Source organism: Typopeltis vanoorti, chromosome 13 (genome assembly GCF_054136105.1).
Source record: "Typopeltis vanoorti isolate ZY-2024b chromosome 13, IOZ_Tvanoo_1.0, whole genome shotgun sequence".
Taxonomy (NCBI): domain Eukaryota; kingdom Metazoa; phylum Arthropoda; class Arachnida; order Uropygi; family Thelyphonidae; genus Typopeltis; species Typopeltis vanoorti.
The window spans coordinates 28,487,329-28,508,623 of record NC_143561.1 but is presented as its reverse complement, the minus strand read 5'-3'; the positions used below and the strand labels follow the sequence as shown (position 1 = coordinate 28,508,623).

At 37.1% G+C, this 21,295-nt stretch overlaps 1 protein-coding gene across 1 annotated transcript in view; it reads right to left on the bottom strand.

Moving 5' to 3' along the window:
* Positions 1-21,295, bottom strand: part of LOC150100014 (F-box/LRR-repeat protein 4-like) — a 213,813-nt gene that overhangs the window by 113,794 nt on the left and 78,724 nt on the right. Inside the window, exons 8-9 of the mRNA XM_090403195.1 lie at positions 9,319-9,428; positions 6,479-6,588 (exon numbers count right to left, since the gene is read on the bottom strand). Coding sequence (XP_090259321.1) covers positions 6,479-6,588; positions 9,319-9,428 — 220 coding nt within the window. The remainder of the gene's footprint in view (positions 1-6,478; positions 6,589-9,318; positions 9,429-21,295) is intronic.

Sequence of the window (21,295 nt, the reverse complement as noted above, 5' to 3'; positions counted from 1 at the left end):
AATTTTTTTGATGATGGAAGACAAACACTAATAAATAAATGTGCAGATTACGACATTATTTCTTTAAATTAATTTCTTTTCATAAATCTCGCGGCATACAAGTTGAAAATCGCTGCTTTAGAGGAATGCAAGTTCCTACAACTCCATTTGATCATATTTTGCTTTACTGCTTCCACACAGATTTGGGTAAGTATCCTTTCTTCACAGAATTTGGTGAATAATCTTTTGAAGAACGTGACTATGCATCCTAGTCTGAAGTGATCATTATGACTGACTAATTAATAATGAAAACACTTATTATTATTCAGGCCTCCATGGAGTCAAAAGACCCATCGTAGGAGGTCCTTTCTAAGAAACACAAGTCTATCAAGACTCATCGAGGGAAGTCCCTCCTAGGAAACAAAGTCTATCATATCACTCCTTAAACGCATTGACCGTTCTCACTCCCACCACTCCATCAGGCAATGCATTCCATGGTTCAACCACCCTCCATGCAAAGAAACCACTCCTCACCCTCTTGCTCACAGTTTCCTTTCGTAACTTCCAGGGATGGTCTCTTGTCATCACTCCTTCCTGCTGTTCAACCAAGCAAAAGAACTCCCCAGTGTCAACCCTGTAACCACCTCTCAACAGTTTAAGAGTCTCAATCATATCATCTCTCCTTCTATCCACCAAACTCTGCAGCCCACAATTCCTCAGCCGATCCTCATAACTAACATTGTACAGTCCTGAAACTATCTTTGTTATCTGCCTCTGTACCCTTTCCACAGTTAATTTATCCCCTTCAAATCCTGGGGAAAGATCTGAGAACAATAGTCTAAGTGTGGTCTGATCAGTCTTATACAACGGAATGATAACCCTTTTATCTCTGCAGGTCAGTGTCCTTCTCATTATTGCAGCAATCCTCTGTGTTACCTTCACTACCTTTGCAACATATCCGCTAAATTTCAGGTTTCTATCAATCATCAACCCAGATCTCTTGTCTCCCCTACTTCCTCAAGTTTAACTCCTCCCACAGAGTATATAGCATCCCATCGATGTGTCCCAAACCTCAAGTCCTTACATTTTGCTGCATTAAACTGACAGCCCCATTCATTTGCCCATCTAGCTAGCTTATTCAAATCCTCTTGCAGGGCTACCACATCTGCACTATTACTAATTCCCTTCCCAGCTTTGTATCATCTGCAAACAACTGAATATCCCCTTGCAATCCCTGGACAATGCCATTGATATAAAGGTTAAACAATATAGGTCCCAGCACTGAGCCCTGTGGAACCCCACTTGTAACCTTCTGCCTCTTTGATATTACTCCACCATACACAACTCTCTGATACCTATCGGACAGCCAATCCTGAATCCAGTTGACCAATCTAACATCCAGACCCATGTGCTGCAACTTGAATATCAGCTTATCATGTGGCACCCTGTCCTAAAATGCCTTTGCTAAGTCTAGGAAAATGGCAGTATATGCCTTTCCCTCATCTAATGCTCTTGTAACTTTATTATAAAAGTTACCAACTAGGTGGTTATATGAACACTGTCCCTGTATTTCTGGCTAGCTCACTGTGACTGAAGTTATATTGATAAAGTTCGGTACAGACATCTTCTTTCCACTACAAAGGTGACTTTTCCAGAGAACCAATAAGGATTATGACTGTCGCTGCCCTATATATATTTCATATAAAAATCTCTTGTTTACTTCTTACCTGATTTTCTACCATCACAGGCATTACTAAGCTGCCATGTAATATAAAACCCTGTAACAGTTTATCAACAGTTACATCTTTAATGATAACTAAATAATTCCTCCTAGCATAAGGAAAAATATATTACTGGTCTCAATTTCCTCTTTTAAAACGTCAGTCACTTGTCTAGTCCCTTCACATCTGGAATTTCAATTCCAAAGGGTGGCATTGCAGAGAAAATTGGATCCATCATCTCAAAATTAACCATGCTTATGAAAAACCTTAAGTCACACAACTGAAAAAAAAGTAAAAAAAGAATCCCTTGGTTTAGAAAAGATTCTATAAAATTACTAGCAAATGTTGTAGCTGAACTACTGTGAAACAGAAAAAATCATACAGTGCAGATATAAAGGGTGCACTATCAGCAATATTGTAACTTCATATGAAATTACCAGCAGATAAATTCTACAATCTTATAAAGATAGAGACTGCTAACTCAAAAAATCCTACACTAATGTTGTGTGTGGGAAAGAAATACTACTAACTAAATACTGCTTAAAAAAAACACTTATCTACTGTACATGCAGCAGATAAGTGCAGAGATAAGCAGATACTTATCTGAATGCATAACCTTTACTGATGTTTAATCTGTAGAGATTCAACAGAAGTTATATTTACATATAGCAGCATGATGTAGCACCCATATTATTACAAAACTCTGGATTGGAGATAGTTGTAGTGAAGTTTTTTTTGCTAGAAAGAGAATTAAATTATACTTGACAAGAATTATTTTCATCTAACTGAAGCATGAGCAAACTAAAGTTTTTTTTATTATTATTATTACGGGTATCTCCATGGAGTCAGTAGACTCATCGCGGGAGACCCAAACTAGCAAAACAATATCTGTCATATCTCTTCTTGAATTCATTTACAGACGAAGAGCTCACAACTAAGTCAGGCAATGAATTCCATTCATTCACCACCCTCCAGGCAAAAAACCTTGTTCTGACACCTTTGTTAACCACACTCTTCTTTAATTTCCAGAGATGACCTCTTGTTCTTCCATCACTTTCACACAGCTGAAACATTTCCCCTGCATCAATCCTATAAAAACCTTTTAGTAATTTGAATGTTTCTATCATATCCCCTCTTCTTCGCCTATCAACCAATCTCTGCAATCCACAAGCTCTCAATCTATCAATGTAGGGAGCATTTTTTATATCACTCACCAACTTGGTCACTCTTCTCTGAACCCTCTCCACAGCCTCCTCATCTCCAAGGAATCCAGGTGACCAGACCTGAGCACAGTAATCCAAATGTGGAAGTATCAATGCTTTATAAAGGGGAATAATAACCTCTTTATCTCTGGATGTCAGTGTGTTCCTCAACAACCAAGTAATCCTATGTGCAATCTTGAACACCTTAGCAATGTGTCCTCTGAACTTCATCTCCCTATCTACCAATACCCCTAAGTCCCTAGCCTCATCAATCTCTTGGAGTACCTTTCCATCGATGTAGTACACAGCTGGTAATCTTTTAATCCCAAAATGCATGACTTTACACTTTTCCACATTGAACTGACATCCATTTTCTTTTGCCCATTTTACCAGCTTATTTAAATCCTCCTGCAAACTTTCAACATCAGCTTGATTTTTTTTATTGCACTACACAACTTTGCATCATCAGCAAACAACTGAATATCTCCCTTTAAGCCGTTTCCTATATCATTTATATACAAATTAAACAACACTGGCCCAAGCACAGAGCCCTGAGGCACACCACTGGTCACCTGCCTCATTCTGGACTCGGCTCCTCCATACACCACCTTATGGTATCTCTCCCTGAGCCATTCTCCTATCCATATCACCAATTTAATATCCATTCCCATCTGCTCCAATTTGCGTAACAGTGTTCTATGGGGTATCCTGTCAAAAGCCTTAGCAAAATCCAGAAGTACCACTGTGTAGCCAGTTCCTTTGTCCAACTCAGATGTTATTCTATTATGAATAGTTAATAGATTGTAAAGCAGGATCTACCTTTAACAAAACCATGTTGGCCTCTATAGAGTATCATATCCTGATCCACCCATTCTTGAATTTTGTCTTTAACCAACTTTTCCAATACTTTTACCACTACTCCTGAGATGGTGATTGGTCTGTAATTCAATACCGCAGTTTTAGAGCCACCCTTATGCAAAGGTACCACTTTGCCTAACTTCCACTCCCTAGGGACCATACCAGAGTTCAAACTTAAGTTAAATATCCAGGTGAGAGGGGTTGACAATTCATTTGCACATTCACGCAACACCCGAGCTGATATTCCATCTAAGCCTACCGCAGTGTTTGCATTTAAGTTTTGCAATATATTTAATACCTCTGATTCTTTAGCTTCAATTCTCACATTAGGTATTGCTGTAGGTATAGAGATATCCTCACTTGGGTGATAGACTTTTGAAAAGTGATCACTCAGTAACTCGACTATTACATCTGATTTTGTCACTTCAATACTATCAGCACCCACTAAGGTTATCCTTCCGAAGTCATTCTTCCTCTTACTTGCCACATAGCGGAAGAACTCTTTGGGATTACCCTTGATCTCTTTGGCTAAGGTCTTCTCATAATCTGATTTAGCTTTTCTTACTATGCTGGTAACCTTCCTAGCTTGAGCCTTGTACTGCTCATGGGTGTCCTGATCGCCTTTCTCCTTGTAAATTCTCCATAACATTTTCTTTTTTTGCAGTTCAAGCTTGATACTACTGCTCATCCATCTAATGCCTGCCTTGTTTGACCTCCTAACCATGGGGACACAATCTGATATTGCTTTCCTCAGATACCCGCTGATTTTATCCCAAGCACTGCTAACATCTTTCCCTTGCAATATGTTCTGCCATGGGATGGCTGCAAGCTCACTCCGAAGCTTGTTATAATTGCCTAACCTGTAGTTCCGTACATACCCCTTCTTAATAGAAAAATCCACAGATTTTGCAACCTCCCAAGTCAATACCACATGATCGCTTTCACCAACTGGAGGTAACGAGGACACCTTACTTATGCATATAACCTCTGAACCAATAACCAGGTCCAACACTCTCACACCACGTGTCCCTTCAGTTACGTGCTGTTTCAAGTAATTATCTCGTAGAAGATGTATGAATTCCATTTCCTTTTTGCTACGTGATATTTCCTCCTTCCAATTGATATCACCGTAATTAAAATCCCCCATAATAATCACCAAGCCTTCACTCATTGCACTAAGTTGCTGATGCATGAATTCAATATCTCCCCCCGTACTCCCTGGCCTATAGCAGCATCCAACTGTATATTTGGTTGCGTTGGTCACTATTTCGCACCAGACTGCCTCAAATGAACTCTCATTCACATGTCTATCATCATGATATACTATTTTCTTTGGCTGCAACACATCAGCTATCATCAACAGTACTCCTCCTCCTGTTCTATCTTCTCTATCCTCCCTGAAAATACTGTACCCATCACATTCAATTCCAGTGACCACATCTTCTGCTGACAGCCAAGTTTCACTAATGCCTACAACTTTTGGTGAGATTTCACTGACTAATGCCATAAATTCTTCTCTCTTATTTCGAATGCTTCTAGCATTGGTATACAAAAATTGCAGATTCCCTCTAGATCTTGTACCGGCTTTAGAACTGATATATAAGTCACTAACTACCGTAGTCCTATGCCGATTTTTATCCCCTCTCTTCTGCAATTTATTCAGTCTATAAGGATCAATAAATACACAATCAGTGCTAAAGTTTCTCTCTCTTACACTCAACCTTTTCAATATTAGTTTCCCTGCCCAATAACTTCAACCTGTTCAGAAAACAATAACTTCTTCAATCGCTTATATATCTTCATGGCTACTTATATATAGAGGAGGCAAATGACTTCATGTCAAGTTGTCCCAGTATCCCAAACACAACAACATGTCCCCTTTTAGGTATTTATAATGCCACATAAGTCAGTGAAAAACACTTGTTACATCTCTATTCCAGATCACTGTAATCATATAGTGATATATGACTGCAACTTGTATATGAAAATATGACTTCTACCACTGAGTTAGCTATCAGTATCTCCACCAGTCTAGCTCCTACTAATGAAACCTCAATAAAAGCCCAAACTACCATGCACTTGGGGCTTTTCCATAATTAGACAGGAAAAAAGCTTTTAAGTCACACATGCATTAACTCAAAACATGCATTAACCAGTCTCCTGTATAAAAAATTCTTTTATCTCCATGTGAGACTGGTTAATGCATCTTCAGGAAAATATCCTTATAAAAGGTTCCTCACCCTAGATTGAGACTTCAAACTAGGTCGTAAAACCTTATCGTGTTTGTATGAGTTCGATATCACACCTCAATCAAAAGAGCCCTACGTCATACTGACATAGAGTAAAATGGTGTATCACACATGTTACTACAAAACTATGGATTACTGGAACTGTAGCAAGTGCTTTAAAGATTTCTTTACTCTATATGCATTCAAACCAAGTGTTTCCATCTGAAGGATCAATATCATGATTACATTGTGAATGAGCTATGGAAACACTATGGTATCCTTTATTTTTAAAGAACCTACATAATCTGCAAAGGAATATAATAGATTTCTACACACACGTAAAACATTTTAATCAAATTGTATAATAGGATGACAAGTGCAAGTTTTTTTTTTGCAAACATTACACTTTTGTTAAAATTTTGCACAAATATTTTATTCATAATACAGTTCAGAATTACAAGAAAGGTTATATATTGCAAGCATACAATACCTTGTAAGTTAGGACAGAAATCTGCAATTGCTTTCATTGATTGGTTGTTCAGGAAAGAACAATTGGATACCTTGAGGCAGGTTAGATGTTCGCCAGAGTCACTTAGAAATCTGAACATAAACAAAATAGTTTTAATTTTAATGTAAAAACGCTATATACTATGAGTATTAAGAATTAAGAAGAATACATTTTGTATGTAAAAAGAAAAAAAAAAGGCACATAAGCAGCTTTATTTTTTCAGCATGTCAAAACATGTAATTTTTTGATGCTTTTTAATTGTTTTGCTAATTATATTAATATTAATATAATATAATTAATGTCTTAGTTAATATAATATAAATTATATTATATTAACTAAGACAACTTAAAAATGGATTAAGAAAAGCTCTTCTTTTCTTTTAAAGATATTTGCCAGAAGTTTACAAAATGCCATACTGTAGTGTCTTGATCTAATTACCATCAAGATCTGTAAAGAAATTGATTTTCTTTGATTAAAACTTAATTACTGAATTATTCGAGTGGTAAAAATCTGTGGGACAGGTCCATCTTATGAGGGAAGGCTGAAAAGTTCTGATAAACACCCAGAATAAATATGATATTAAAGCATTGATATAACCACAAGAAAGAACACATCTTAAAAACCTTTAAGACCCATGTTTCATCAAATTGTAACAATTTGATCTTTTTCTTTTAGGATATATATAGACATGTCAGAGGTTTGAAGAAATTCAAAGACACATAGGTGCAGGCCATCATCAAGTTTTTTGTACTGCAAGAAAAGTCTGCAACTGAGAGTCACCAAACTTTGTGTGAGAGTTTAGGGGGACTGTGCCCAGCATATCCAACAGTTGCAAGATGGGTGGTCAACTTGTGATGGGTGGTTCCCCTTCCAGTCATGCTTCCAACATTCAGTGTTCCCACTCGCAACATCCTCTCCACCTGTTGGGCTCGCTTCTTTAACCGCACCTGCCCTTGATGCGGTAGCCCTCATCCACTTCTCACAGCTGTAGGGCGATGTGGCTGTGCGTTGCTTAAGGGGTACGCCCTAGCCCTTATATCATTTTCTCTTCGATAAGAGGGTGCCGATCAATCTGAAAGGCAAAATTTATAGGACAGTAGTGAGGCCAGCTATGACATATGCTATAGAAACTGTGGCCCTGAGGAAAAATAACATCAGCAGGATGGAAGTAGCAGAGATGAGAATGCTTAGGTGGATGTGCAGTGTGACCAGAAAGGATCATCTGAGAAATGACTATGTCAGGGGAACAGTGAAAGTTACGAACTTAGGAGCGAAAATACAGGAGGCAAGGTTGAGATGGTTTGGTCATGTGATGAGGAGGGAGGACGAATATGTGGGAAGAAGGGTCATGTAGATGGATGTGCAAGCAAGGTGGAAGCGTGGGCGGCCAAAGAAGAGATGGAGGGAGCTGGTAGAAGAGGACTTGAAGATGAAGAACTTGGATGTGGTGACAGCCCAAGACAGGAAGGTGTGGAGGAGACTCATAACAAACAGTGACCCCACTTAAGTGGGAGAAGCTGTAGAAGAAGAAGAGGATTCAAGAGATTTTAGGTCATTTTGAGCAATCAGGGGTAGATTTTTAGTTAATATTGTAACTGTTGATGAAACATGGCTTTATCACTATGACCCAAAGACCAAACAACAGTTAATGGAGTGGAAATACAAAGTTAAAAAAAAAAAAAAAAAAAAAAAAAAAAAAAAAAAAAATCAGCAGGGAAGGTTCTTGCCAGTCTTTTGGTATATGGATGGTATGATTCTTATGAAGTACCTCAAAAAAAGGGTGAAACTGTTACAGCAGCAGTTTATTCAACAGCTCTGAAGGAACTGAAAGAGGTATTAAAGGGAAAATGCCACAGGAAACTGAGCAGAGGTGTGTTGCTTTTTGAGGGACAATGCACTTGCTCACACTGCTCATGAAATCCAACAGACAATATACACAACTTGGGATTTCAATGTCAGCCTCACCCACCCTATAATCCAGACTTGACTCCATCTGACTATTTCCTATTTCCAAATTTAAAGAAACACTTGAAAGGAACAAAATTTACCACAGGTGATAAAATCATATCAGCAGTGAGGACTGGTTTGTGCAATAAGGGAAAGACTTTTTTCTCAGAGGATTGCAAAAGATTGCAGCAGCATTGTAACAAGTGTATAACACTATGTGGGGAATATGTAGAATAATGAGTAAATTACATATTTCTACCTCAATTCTTTCACAGTGATTATCACAACTTTTCAGCATACCCTTATAGGTAACAAATCAAAGAAGACAAAGTCAAATGGAAGAATCTGTTTTACTATATAACATAAATAACACAACCTATATTATTGTGGATAATAGGGCTTATATCATCCATGATTATCATTCATTTTGCTAGGGTATATTTATTATTTGTTTGTAGCTTATGATAAAAAATGACTTGCATTTTACTTTATTTTTTATCATAAAAAATAAAGTAAAATGCAAGTCATAAAAATGCTGTTCTTATGACAAAATTTAACTATTAATTTTAAGAAATAACTGGAGAGTAATTTTTTAGTCCTCCCCACCCCCAGGTATCAAGGTTTTTATTTTTCAGCTTCTGTATCTATGAGTTTAAATGAGTTTATGAATATACCAAAAACAATAATGCAAAACAGAAGTACAATAAAAAAAGTTCCACATTTAGAATGAAATGTTCAAGTTTCGTTAATACCTCATTCACAATGCTACTAGAACTAAAAGGTAATTTCTAACTTTAATGGTATATAAAATGTATATAACAGCAAGATTATTACATTTTAGTCAATGCAAATAAAACTTTAAATGTCAACCTACTGAGAAAATACTTCAGAGTCAAGTTTACTGTTTCCTCCACACCATGACAAATTGAGGCGTTGCAAAGAGGAACATCTTTTCTGTAAGCCTTTTAGAGTTGACCCAGTTACCTAAGATTATACAAAAAAAATAATAAAAATAAAATGGCTTAAAGAGTTATAATCTTCATTTCCTTTTAAATGCACATATATAAAAGTAACAAGCATTTGGATAAAACATTTTATTTACAAGTACAGGCCAAGAGGGTAATGCTTGTTGTCCTATAAAATACATGTTGTCTAACCTCCTCATGTTTTATAAGTTCCACATGAGGCTGGCCAACTAATCTTCAGCTGAAAACTTATAAAGGGGCATAATATTATAGATGGGATTTCTCAAACCTAGTCTTTTTCAAATCAAGGAAAATGCTGGAATATTTTCATGAATATAGCATGGAAGTGTTGTGAGTGATGTTTAGTACAATTTTTGCATGTAGCAACAAATCAGCAGAAATGCCACTGGAAATTGATCAGAGACTATTCATATCAGTAATGTCAAAAGATGGATTAACAAAATAAGCACAAGAAAATATGCTTTATATATTAAATTTATATCTAAATACTATATCTATACATCAGACACACACACACACACACAGTATAGTAACACCATATTAAATCTCTATACATTAAATTACATGCTTTGGTGTACATCATTTCAATGTTGCTAAGCATACAGTTTGGCGAGAGAAGATGGAATGAGGTTAACCATATTGGATGAACCTCACTTCACTTCAGGAGGTGAAGGAGGCAAGGTATCTGTGGATCTTGGTAAATAAGAAACTAAAGTTCAGGGGACACACTGCGAAAGTTGTAAGGTTACCCATAAAATTGAAGCAATTATAGAAAATTCTTCTATAACTGATTCTGTATAGAAGAAGTTATAAAAGAATTCATTTGGATTTCTGTGCACAGAATTGAACACCACTCAGGACACCAATACTGCTCTCTCTCTCTCTCTCCAAGAAAATACTGGAGCTGGAGAGAGTGCAGAAGCAATTAACTAAGACCGTCTTGGGGCATGGAATACTGAGTATGAAGACAGATTGAGGAAAAGTGGTCTTCAGAGCTTGGCAAATAGGAAGAAGGATGTATGATTGAAACATAAGTTGGTGAGAGGAGCCTATCAAACAAATAATTATTATTGTATGGGCACCTCTTCAGAGTGGAAAGACTCATTGTGGGAGACCCAAACTATTCACACAATCTATCATACTTCTCCTTGAATCCATTAACAGACAAAGTACTCACAATGAACTCTGGCAACCAAACACACTCATTCACAGCTCTCCAAGCAAAAAATCCAGTCCTCATACCCTTACTAACCATACCTTTATTCAACTTCCAGGAATGACCTCTTGTTCTGAAAGTTAAGTGCTGAAACATTTCCCCTGCATCAATTCTATAAAGCCCTATAATCAGCTTAAATGTTTCTATCACGTCCCCTCTTTTTCTCCTATCAACCAACTTCTGCAATTCGCACATGCCCTCAATTTATCCTCATAGGGAGCATTCCAGAAACCACTCCCATCTTGGTTGCTCACTTCTGAACCTTCTCCACCATTTCCTTATCCCCAAGAAACCAGATCTGAGCACATTATTCCAGATGTGGACATATTAAGGTCTTTTAAGTAGGAATAACTTCCTTATCTCTACTTTTTAGTGTGTTCTTCAATAACCAAATAATCTTATGAGTTACCTTAGCAACCGTAGCAATATAACCTCTAAACTTCAACTATCTCTCTCTACCACCATCCCTTAATATCCCTAGCTTCATCTATTTCTTGGAGAACAGTTCCATCAATGTGGTACACAGCTCATAATTTATTTATCCCAAAATGCATAACTTACATTTCTCCACATTAAACTGACACCCATTATCTTTGTACATATTGACAGATTATTTAAATTATCCTGAAAGGTCTCCACATTAGCTTGATTCACCATTCCTCTATCTAATTTTGCATCAAACAGTTAAATATTTCCTATATTTGACTTGGGAGGTGGCTATAGATGTGGAATTTACAATTAAGACATGGTACGTGTGAAATTATTGGGCTGATAAGTATGACAAGCATAGGAGTTTGATTGGTTCAGTGTCATGGCATGTACAACTGCAAGGGCTAGAAGTTGATAGTGCATGGGAGGTGGTTAAGAAGTGTTTGCATGAAGCAATGGCTGACTGTATACCTAGGGCCTGAATAATAAATCAAGTAGGGGTTAAATGGATGAATAACATCATTAAGCTTGAGCTGTAAAAAAAGAAACAACCATGGAGGGAATTTAAGGAGAAAGGTGACCGGCAGGCACATGAACAGTATAAAGCACAGGCCAGAAAAGCAACGACTGTGGTAAGAAAAGCAAAAAAGGATTATGAAAGAACAAGCTAAAGAGAATCCCAAACAGTTTTTTCGATATGTTGCAAGTAAAAGAAAAAATGTATATGGCAGATTGATTTTAAAGAATGCCGATGGTAGGGAGGTAACCGAATCAGTTGATATAGTTGAATTACTGAGCGAGCACTTTGCAAAAATATATCATCCAGGTGGTGACATTGCAGAAATGAATGAACCAATAGATTATATGGGAATTGTAGTGAATGAAGTGGAGGTAAGCAGTCTATTGCAAAACCTCAATGTCAATACATCTGTGGGATTGGATGGTATACCAGCTCGTGTCGTACATGAAGCGGCTAAAGAATTGTCAGTACCCTTGACTATTTTGTTTAATTTGAGTCTCGGGTCTGGGTTGGTCCCGAGGGGGTGAAAAGAGGGGAAAATAGTTCCACTGCATAAAGGAGGTTCTAAGAGTGCTGTTGTAAATTACCAACTGATTAGTATATCAGGAATCTTTGTCAAGGTCTTAGAGAAAGTAGTCAAGAGAAAAAAATACAGGATTGGATAGATGAAACTGGGATACTGTATGGGGGGACAACATGGTTTTGTGAAGGGCAGATCATACCTCAGTTTTATAACACAGTGACGGCTGAACTGGATAAGGGTAATGGGTTTACAGTGATATTGCTTGACCTTGCTAGGCCTTTGACAGGATACCAAATGGAATTCTAATCAGTAAACTGCAGCATATGGGGATGGATATAGGGTTAGTGAGATGGATAGGAGGGTGGTTGATGGAGAGATATCAGAGAGTAGTTTATTCAGGAGGAGAGTCCAAAAGACAGCTTGTGACTAGAGGTGTGCCACAGGGTTCTGTTCTTGGACCACTACTATTTAATTTGTTCATTAACAATATAGGAAAGGATCTGAGAGGAAGCGTTCACTTGTTTGCTGATGAAGCAAAGTTGGGTAGAGCAATTGTGAGTGCACAGGATGTCAAAATTTTGCAAGATGATTTGGATAGTTTGGAGGACTGGGCTAAGGAAAATGGATGTCAATTTAATGTGGCAAAGTGTAAGGTTATGCATTTTGGGGTGAAAAGATTAGCAGCAGTATATCACATTGGTGGAACCGTACTCCAGGGAGATTGATGAGGCCAGGGATTTGGGAGTGTTGGTAGATAGGGAGTTGAAGTTTAGGGGGCACATCGCAAAAGTGGCTAAATCAGCTCATCAAATCACTTGGCTTCTGAAAAATACTTTAACATGAGACAAACAAATTATTGTTCCTCTGTATCAAGCCTTGATAAGACCCCATCTAGACTACTGTGCCCAGATATGGGTGCCAGGGTTTCTTCTTGATGGGGAGGAGGTGGAGAGACGAGTGACCAAGATGATAGCAGGTCTGTGAAATGAACCTTATGAGAACAGGTTGAAGATTTGTGGGTTGCAAAAATCGGTTGATAGGCGGAAAAGGGGTGATATGATTGAGACATTCAAATTACTGAAGGGTTTCTATAAGATTAATCCAGAAGATATTTTTGAGAATAGGAATGGTGGTGGGAGGACTAGGGACCATACATGGAAGTTGGGCAAGAATGTAGTTAGCAGGGGCGTTAAGAGCTAGGTTTTTTACTTGGAGAGTGGTGAATAAGTGGAATAAGCTTCAAGAGTCTGTTGTGGATGCTATGACCGTGAATGAGTTCAAGGCGAGGTATGACAGATACTGCGTGAATGTCGAATAGTTGTTCTTGACATGATGTTAGGGCCTCCCTCGATGAGTCTGTCGCCTCCTTGGAGTTGCCCGAAATAAAAATAATAATATCATTTATGTACAAATTAAACAGTAGTGGTCCCAGCACTGAACCTTGTGGCACACCACTAGTCACCTTCATTCTGCCCCTCCATATACCACTTTTTGATATTTGTCCAGCAGCCATCCTCTTATCCACATAACCATTGTCATTTCCATCCTTATTTGTTGTAATTTGCGTAATACAGTTCCATGTAGTATTATGGATTTGCCTTTGCAAATCCAGCAGAATCATTGTATAACCATTTCCCTTATCCAACTCAACTGTCAGTTCATTATAAAAAGTTAGTGAATTAGGAAAGGCATGACTGATCTATCATAAAATCATGTTGCCCCCTCATAGAGTATCATATTCCTATTCATGCATTCCTCTTTTTAATCATTTTTTTCTAGTCCTTTTATCACTACTTGTGAGATACTAACTGATCTATATTGCCACTGCAGTCTAAGAATCTCCCTTATGCAAGGGAATTATTTTGTCCTCTTTCCACTTCCTTGAAATTTTACCAGAGCTGAGATTTTTGCTCGGCAGATGGTTAGCAAGTGGAATGCACTGCTAGAGTGGATGGCGAGTGTTCCTACATTGAATGTCCTCAAGGCAAGGTATGATAGTTGTGGTTTGTGAGTGTTCAAATCTTCCCAATGAGTCTTCGAACTCCATGGAGGAAGTGATACTAATATTAAAAATCAGCCTAGACACAAGGCATACTACTGGACACTACAACTTATGAAAAGCAAAGAAAGGAAGCGGAATGGATTCAGATTCATCAAGGCAGACAAAGAACATCAAAGACGTTTTTTAAAAAATTGGATGTTTTAAGTGCTGGCCTAGTTCATCAAGTGGATCTGCTTGATGAACTAGGCCAGCACTTAGTTGCAGAACAAGCTGTGGGTTCAAATACTACACTGCAGGCATAGTTGTTTGTGAAATCTTTAGGTGGTAGATGAATTTTATTGGTATGGTTCTATTACTCTGCTTATTGAAGGTCCAAAGTAATAACTTGAACAAGTTCTATGTTTTGTTCTTTAGAGCAGGATTCCAAGATTATCTAGCACAGCTCACCAACAGTACCAATATAAGATAGGCTCAACCTTCATGAATGGGATTCACATAAAAATACATGGTGATAACAAAAAGATAGGATATGATATCCCAAAAATTGTTGTAAATAGGTACCATGATTATTTGAGAGAGAGAGAGAGATGAAAGATTAAACATGTGAGATTCGTTGATTACACATGTCCAACACAATTTTTGCTGACTTTTATATGAGACTTGTTTTTTACTAATTTGGGTGCGCTGATTTCAAATATCAAACCCATTTTTCTCTATCACGTCAGGTTTTTTCTCTATGGCATTTTCTTTTTGCTAATTTGTAAATTTTTGATAGTCTTAAGGAGGCAGTACTATTTAGAGGATCAAAAAAATCGATTTTTTAATATTATTTTCTGAAAGTATGTACTTTTAAAAATCTGTTCTTAACTTTTTATCAAGAAATTCGAAAAATTCCCGAAGATATAGCCTATTATTCAAAGCGGTGCACAGATCAGAATCGGAGCGCTCACCGCTCTCGCTTGTTAGTAAACGAATAAATGCGTAAGAACCTGCAATGGCAAGTACTGGCGCTTTGAATGCGAGAGAGGCTGATAATTAGATACATAACTACTTAACAATATTCATTAAAAATTACAAGAATATTTATAAAAAAATAATAATTTTACTTACACGAGTTTCAGGGAATAAATTTTTGTTTGTAGCAATTTCTGCTATGTGTTCTGTTTTGGCAATCCCTTTGAATACTCCAACAGTAGTCGGTCATCATGTGAGAATCCCATCTTCCTTGGTACCGATCTTCCATAGTTTTTAAGTCTTGATGAAATCTTTCGCCTTGTTCATCGCTTACAGCACCTAAATTCTCAGGAAATCTATCAAGATGACCGTATAGGAAAAGAAGCTTTATGCTAATTTTTCATAACTAAGTCGTGGAAATTTTTCACATATGTATTGGAAACAGTTACCTTGTAAATCTAAAGCTTTAACATACTGCTTCATAAGACCTAGTTAGAGGTGGAAAAATGATTTTTTCTCTGTCGATTAAAGGTTGATTTATAACATTCTGTTCTCCACGATTTAAGGATATTCTAAGAGGCCAATGTTTCTGACTCCAGTGTTGGTTTCTAGCTCGACTATCCCAGAAGCATAGAAAACACGGAAACTTTGTATATCCTCTTTGTAACCATTTTAAGATCCACACAGATGATCCAGTTATGGTCTGTATATTTTAATAACTTCAGAACCTTTTTAATGTCCTTATATGTTTCCTTTAAGTGGACTGAATAGCCAATAGGAATTGAGCCTTATACATTCCCATTGTGTAGTGAGACACACTTGAGACTTCTGCTTGAACTGTCGATAAATAAATGCCACTCATTTGGATGATATTGTACAACACTCATTTCAGTTAGTAAACCTGACACATTGTTACAGTAAACAAACCCACACTTGTGTTTAAAATATTATACAAGATTACTTTCCCTGCTACGATAAAAAGTTATCTTCGTATCTTGCTCCAGCACATTTTTTTCATTTAATCATGAAGCTAACAATTCCGATGATTCCTTTGATAGGCCCAAATCTCTTACTAAGTCATTCAATTCCGCTTGAGTAAAACGTTGCGGTCAAGAACTAGAAATTAAATTTTCATTGTCTAAATCAACATCCGGGTCTTGCTCCTCAAGAACATCTGGCATATCCCAATCATGCTCATTCTCAAGTAAAGGAAGTCCTTTATAAATTGGCATGGCTATTTCATTGGAATGAGCAACTGGCCGAATTGCTGACTCGAGATTTGGATACACAATTTTTTTCTTATTCTTCTTATTATAACCAGAAGTCTAAACTAAACAAAAATAGCAATCCTCTACGTGATTTTTCGGTTCACGCCAAATCATTGGAATGCCAAAAGCTAATTTTTGGCGTTTTCCCTTGCTTCACTGTCGTAAATTTTCTACACGACTTACTTTATTTGGAGCCCATGAATTGTCCTGATCTGCAAGTTTTACGTCAAAGTATGCAAAGTACACTTTCTTAACGAAATCAGTGATATTTGTCCTTTGACTGGGAACAGTAAAGCTGCCACAAATGTAGCAGAAGGAATCTACACTATTGACACATTTTCGAGTAGTAGACATGATGTATTTTCTTCACTGCCGACTAATATGCAATTAACAAGACAAAAAAAAACCAGAGACTTTATTGAAATGTTATAAGCACTCACCATACTTTCACGATCGATTAACGATTGACTGATTTCGATCGTTCTTTGTCCACTATGACGCATATAGCATTCATTTGTTTTAGGCAGTTGTCATCGCCTACTTTTCATCACCTAAATGTATTAGGTCGGTTATCGGTCTTTCTCGCATTCAAAGCACCAGTACGTGCTGTTGCAGGTTCTTAAGCATTTATTTGTTTACTAACAAGCGAGAGTGGTGAGCGCTCCGATTCTGATCTGCGCACCGCTTTGAATAATAGGTTATATCTTCGGGAATTTTTCGAATTTCTTGATAAAACGTTAGGAACAGATTTTTAAAAGTACATACTTTCAGAAAATAATATTAAAAAATCGATTTTTTTGATCCTCTAAATAGTACTGCCTCCTTAAAACTATCAAAAACTCACAAATTAGCAAAAAGAAAATGCCATAGAGGAAAAACCTGACACGAGAGAAAAATGGGCTTGGTATTTGAAATCAACGCACCCAAATTAGTAAAAAACAAGTGTCAGATCATAATCAGCAGGAAAAAAAAATTTTTTTTGTTGGCCAGTGTTATTTATAAGTCTGCTGCAAACCATCCACCTCATTTTTTAAAAGATATTATTACTGACAGTGAGATTTGGGTCACTAAGCTAGGATCTAAGCACCAATCCTACTAATTAAAGAGAGTACAGCATCTCTTGTACCAAAAAACTCAAGGCTTTCCAAATTAGATGCAAAAATCATAGCGACTATCTTCAGAAAGAATGAAGGCATCATCAAATTTCTGAATGCAACATGCATAAAACTAAAACAGTATTAAATGAATAAGTTTATGTTATTACTAGCTTCCTATGAACATTTTTTTTTCAAATTAATCTGCTATTTATCAGGGCACCAATACTGTCAGTTTTTAAATTAAGATCTTCTAAGACACTACTAATTACATGAACAAGTCAATGTCAAGTTCTTTTGTAGTATCTTCTTTTTTTATAAGATTCTACCACTAATGAATCTGTTTGTAGATCAAGTTTTTGTCATAATTCTTATATATATAATCATTAGTCACAATTTAAAATGATGGTACAACATAACAGAATTTTGTGTAAGCTGGTCAATGCCCGATTAAACAAGGCCCCCTGTTGTTTTTGTCAGGGGAACCAGGTTGAACAGAACAAAGTCAGATACTGGAAAAAATCCTGGAGTGCAGCCCAACTCAACATCAGCAGAGATCAAGATTGATATTATCAATGTAAGAAGCATCAATGGAAAATAAACTGGACTAGCAGAAGAATTGGATAAGTATCAGATCAACATAAAAGGAATGACAGAAAAAAAAAGACAAAAACAGGTGAGATCTTTTTTAGCAATAAATAAAAAGAATTATATTCAGACAATCACAATCAGGGAAAAGAGGGAGTAGCTTTAGTCCAACACTAAATATGAGGATAATCTTCTTGAATGGAAGGCAATATCAAGTAGAATGATGTGGGCAAATATCAGGATGGGGAACTGGACAACGAGACTTATTTGTGCTAATGGTCTCACAGAAGTTCTACGAAGGTGGTCTGAAATGTTCTCGGCCTAACAATGAAAAAACGAATTTATAATTTCAAAATTATTTTTATTTTTCAACATAATCTCCCTTAAGACTAATACATTTATTCCAGCGATGCGAGGAGGAGTTTTAGTTTCAGGAAGAGACAGAAGTCAGAGGGAGGCGAATCTGGAGAATAGGATGGATGTTCCAACAATTCATAGTGCAGATCCCTTAATTTTCCCATTGCCAAAACACCTTTGTGGACAGGTGCATTGTCCTGATGAAAGATGATTTTTTTGTTCTGCATACCTGGTCTTTTCTCACGAATTTTTTTTCTCTAGTCTTGTTAAAAGATCGGAATGATATTCCCCGGTTATTGTTTTACCCTTTTCAAGGTAATTAATAAACAAAATGTTTTTATCATCCCAAAACACTGATGCCATGACCTTTCATGCTGATGGAACCAACTTTGTCTTCTTTGGTGCTGAACAACCAGCTTCTGTCCACTGTTTTGACTGCAGTTTGGATTCTGGTGTGTAACGGTGAATCCAAATCTCATCCAAGTGTGAGCAAAACAAAGTTTGCACCTGAAAGTATCTTCAGGACAGGGGTAAGGTAGTGCAACACCAGGCAACTCGTTGCAACTAAACTTATTATAGTCTAACCAAGTGAAAAATAAACTCTCAACATCTTTCTCTGAATTCGGAGTAATTTAATAATAAGGTTGCACACCCTTTGGCAACTCCTATAGGTTAGGATGACCTCTCATTGCTTCTGCCTTTGTATCTCCACTACTGGGCCTGGCTCCCACTGACGAGACCTCAACAAAGGTTGAAACCGGTATGGGTAGTGGCCCTTTGCCTTAATGCATAGTATTACACATATCTCGTCAGTGGGAGCCAGGCCCAGTAGTGGAGATACAAAGGCAGAAGCAATGAGAGGTCATCCTAACCTATAGGAGTTGCCAAACTGGGCCTGGCTCCCACTGACGAGACTGCAATAAAGGTCGAAACCGGTATGGATAGTGGCCCTTTGCCTTAATGCATAGCATTACACATATCCGCAAGGAGATGTGCTTTGCATTATAGGAGATACTGAGATAGGAGTGATGAGAGCTTTTTTCCACCTTTGCAATGAGTTGCCTGGTGTTGCACTACCTTACTCCAGTCCTGAAGATACTTTCAGGTGCAAACTTTGTTTTGCTCACACTTGGATAAAGGATTAAACTAAACTTATTACAAATCTCATCCATAGTAATAAATAATAAATCGATGCACAAAATCAGTTTTATTCTTGTTAAAATGCACCAAGCACTGTTCAGAAATTTTCATGTGAGTGCATTTTTGATCTGCTGTGAGTAAGCATCGCACCCATCTTTCACAAAACTTTTTCATTTGCAATTCTTCATGCAAAATATATCCTACACATTTTTTTGAAATGCCTATAGTCTCAGAAATTTCATGCACTTTGACTTGCCGGTCATCCAATACTATATCATGCACTTGATCAATGATTTTCTGGTGTTGTTACACTTTTTGGATGTCCTTCACTTGGATCATCTTCAAGGCTGGTATGGTCACATTTAAACTCGGCAGCCCATTTCTTAATTGTCAGAAATGCAGGAGAAGAGTGCCCATAAACTCTTATGAACTTCGAATGAATTTCTTCTGGTGTTAAACCTTCTTTTACATAGAATTTTATAACTGCACGAGACTCGATTTTTATCCATTTCAAGGGATACAGACAACACTTTGTTTTATACAGCTGTCTGAAACAAAACTACTTGATAGAATGACTTGCAATTTCACATGGATACTTATGATAGATGTACCAACTTAGAAAAAGAAAAAAATCTTACCGATAGTGTTGCCATCTATAGTCGAGGCCGAGAACTTTTCAGACCACCCTCGACATGCCAACTCATATCACCACCCTTTGCAAAAATTTGGAGTCATTAACACCCTCAAAAACAGAGCTGTACCAATTTGCTCTAATGAACATTATGGTAAAACCATAGCTATCCCATACATTAAAGGGTTATCAGAAAAAATTAATAGAATCCTACACCATTACAATCTTAATGCCACTTTTAAACCACCTTTAAAATTAAAAAACATATTCAACTCCTCTATGGATCAAATTAAAGATACCAAGAAATTATATACTTGGTTTAATCCTTTATCCAAGTGTAAGTAAACAAAGTTTGCACCTGAAATATAATCAGGACTAGGGCAACTCATATATTGAAGGTAATGACTTCTGTCCACTATTTTGACTGCTGTTTGGATTCTGGTGTGTAATGTGAATCCAAATCTCATCCATAGTAATAAATCGATGCACAAAATCAGTTTTATTCTTGTTAAAATGCGCCAAGCACTGTTCAGATATTTTCATGCGAGTGCATTTTTGATCTGCTATGAGCAAGCACATAGCAGATCACATCACTTGCCTTAATATCCCATAATGCAAAGCACATATCCTTATGAGTATGTATAATGTTATGCATTATGGGAAGGGTCACTATCCAGACCGGTCATCTCTGGTCTGGCTCCCACTGACGAGACTTCAATAAAGGTTGAAACCAGTCTGGGCAGTGACCCTTCCCATAATGCATAGCATTATACATACCCATAAGGATTAATGCTTTGCATTAAGTCATTAGCTTCAATATATGATTTATATAATTTCTTGGTATCTTTAATTTGCAGTATAACCAAGTGGAAAAACTTGCAACAACTAACCTCTAAGGATCACCCCCTCCCCATTTGCACATCCTGGAGTTAATTGCATCTCTTGCACCTGTAACTTACCTTATATTGGGGAACCTAGATACAATCCCTATCCATAAAAAAGAGCACAAATGACACATTAAATTTAACGATTTTGGTGAAGCAGGCCTCTCAGATCATGGTCTTAACACCCTACACCAAATTGATTGGAAAAGTACTTGCTCATTATATCATAGAAAAACCTGGTATGAACTTAAATTTAAAG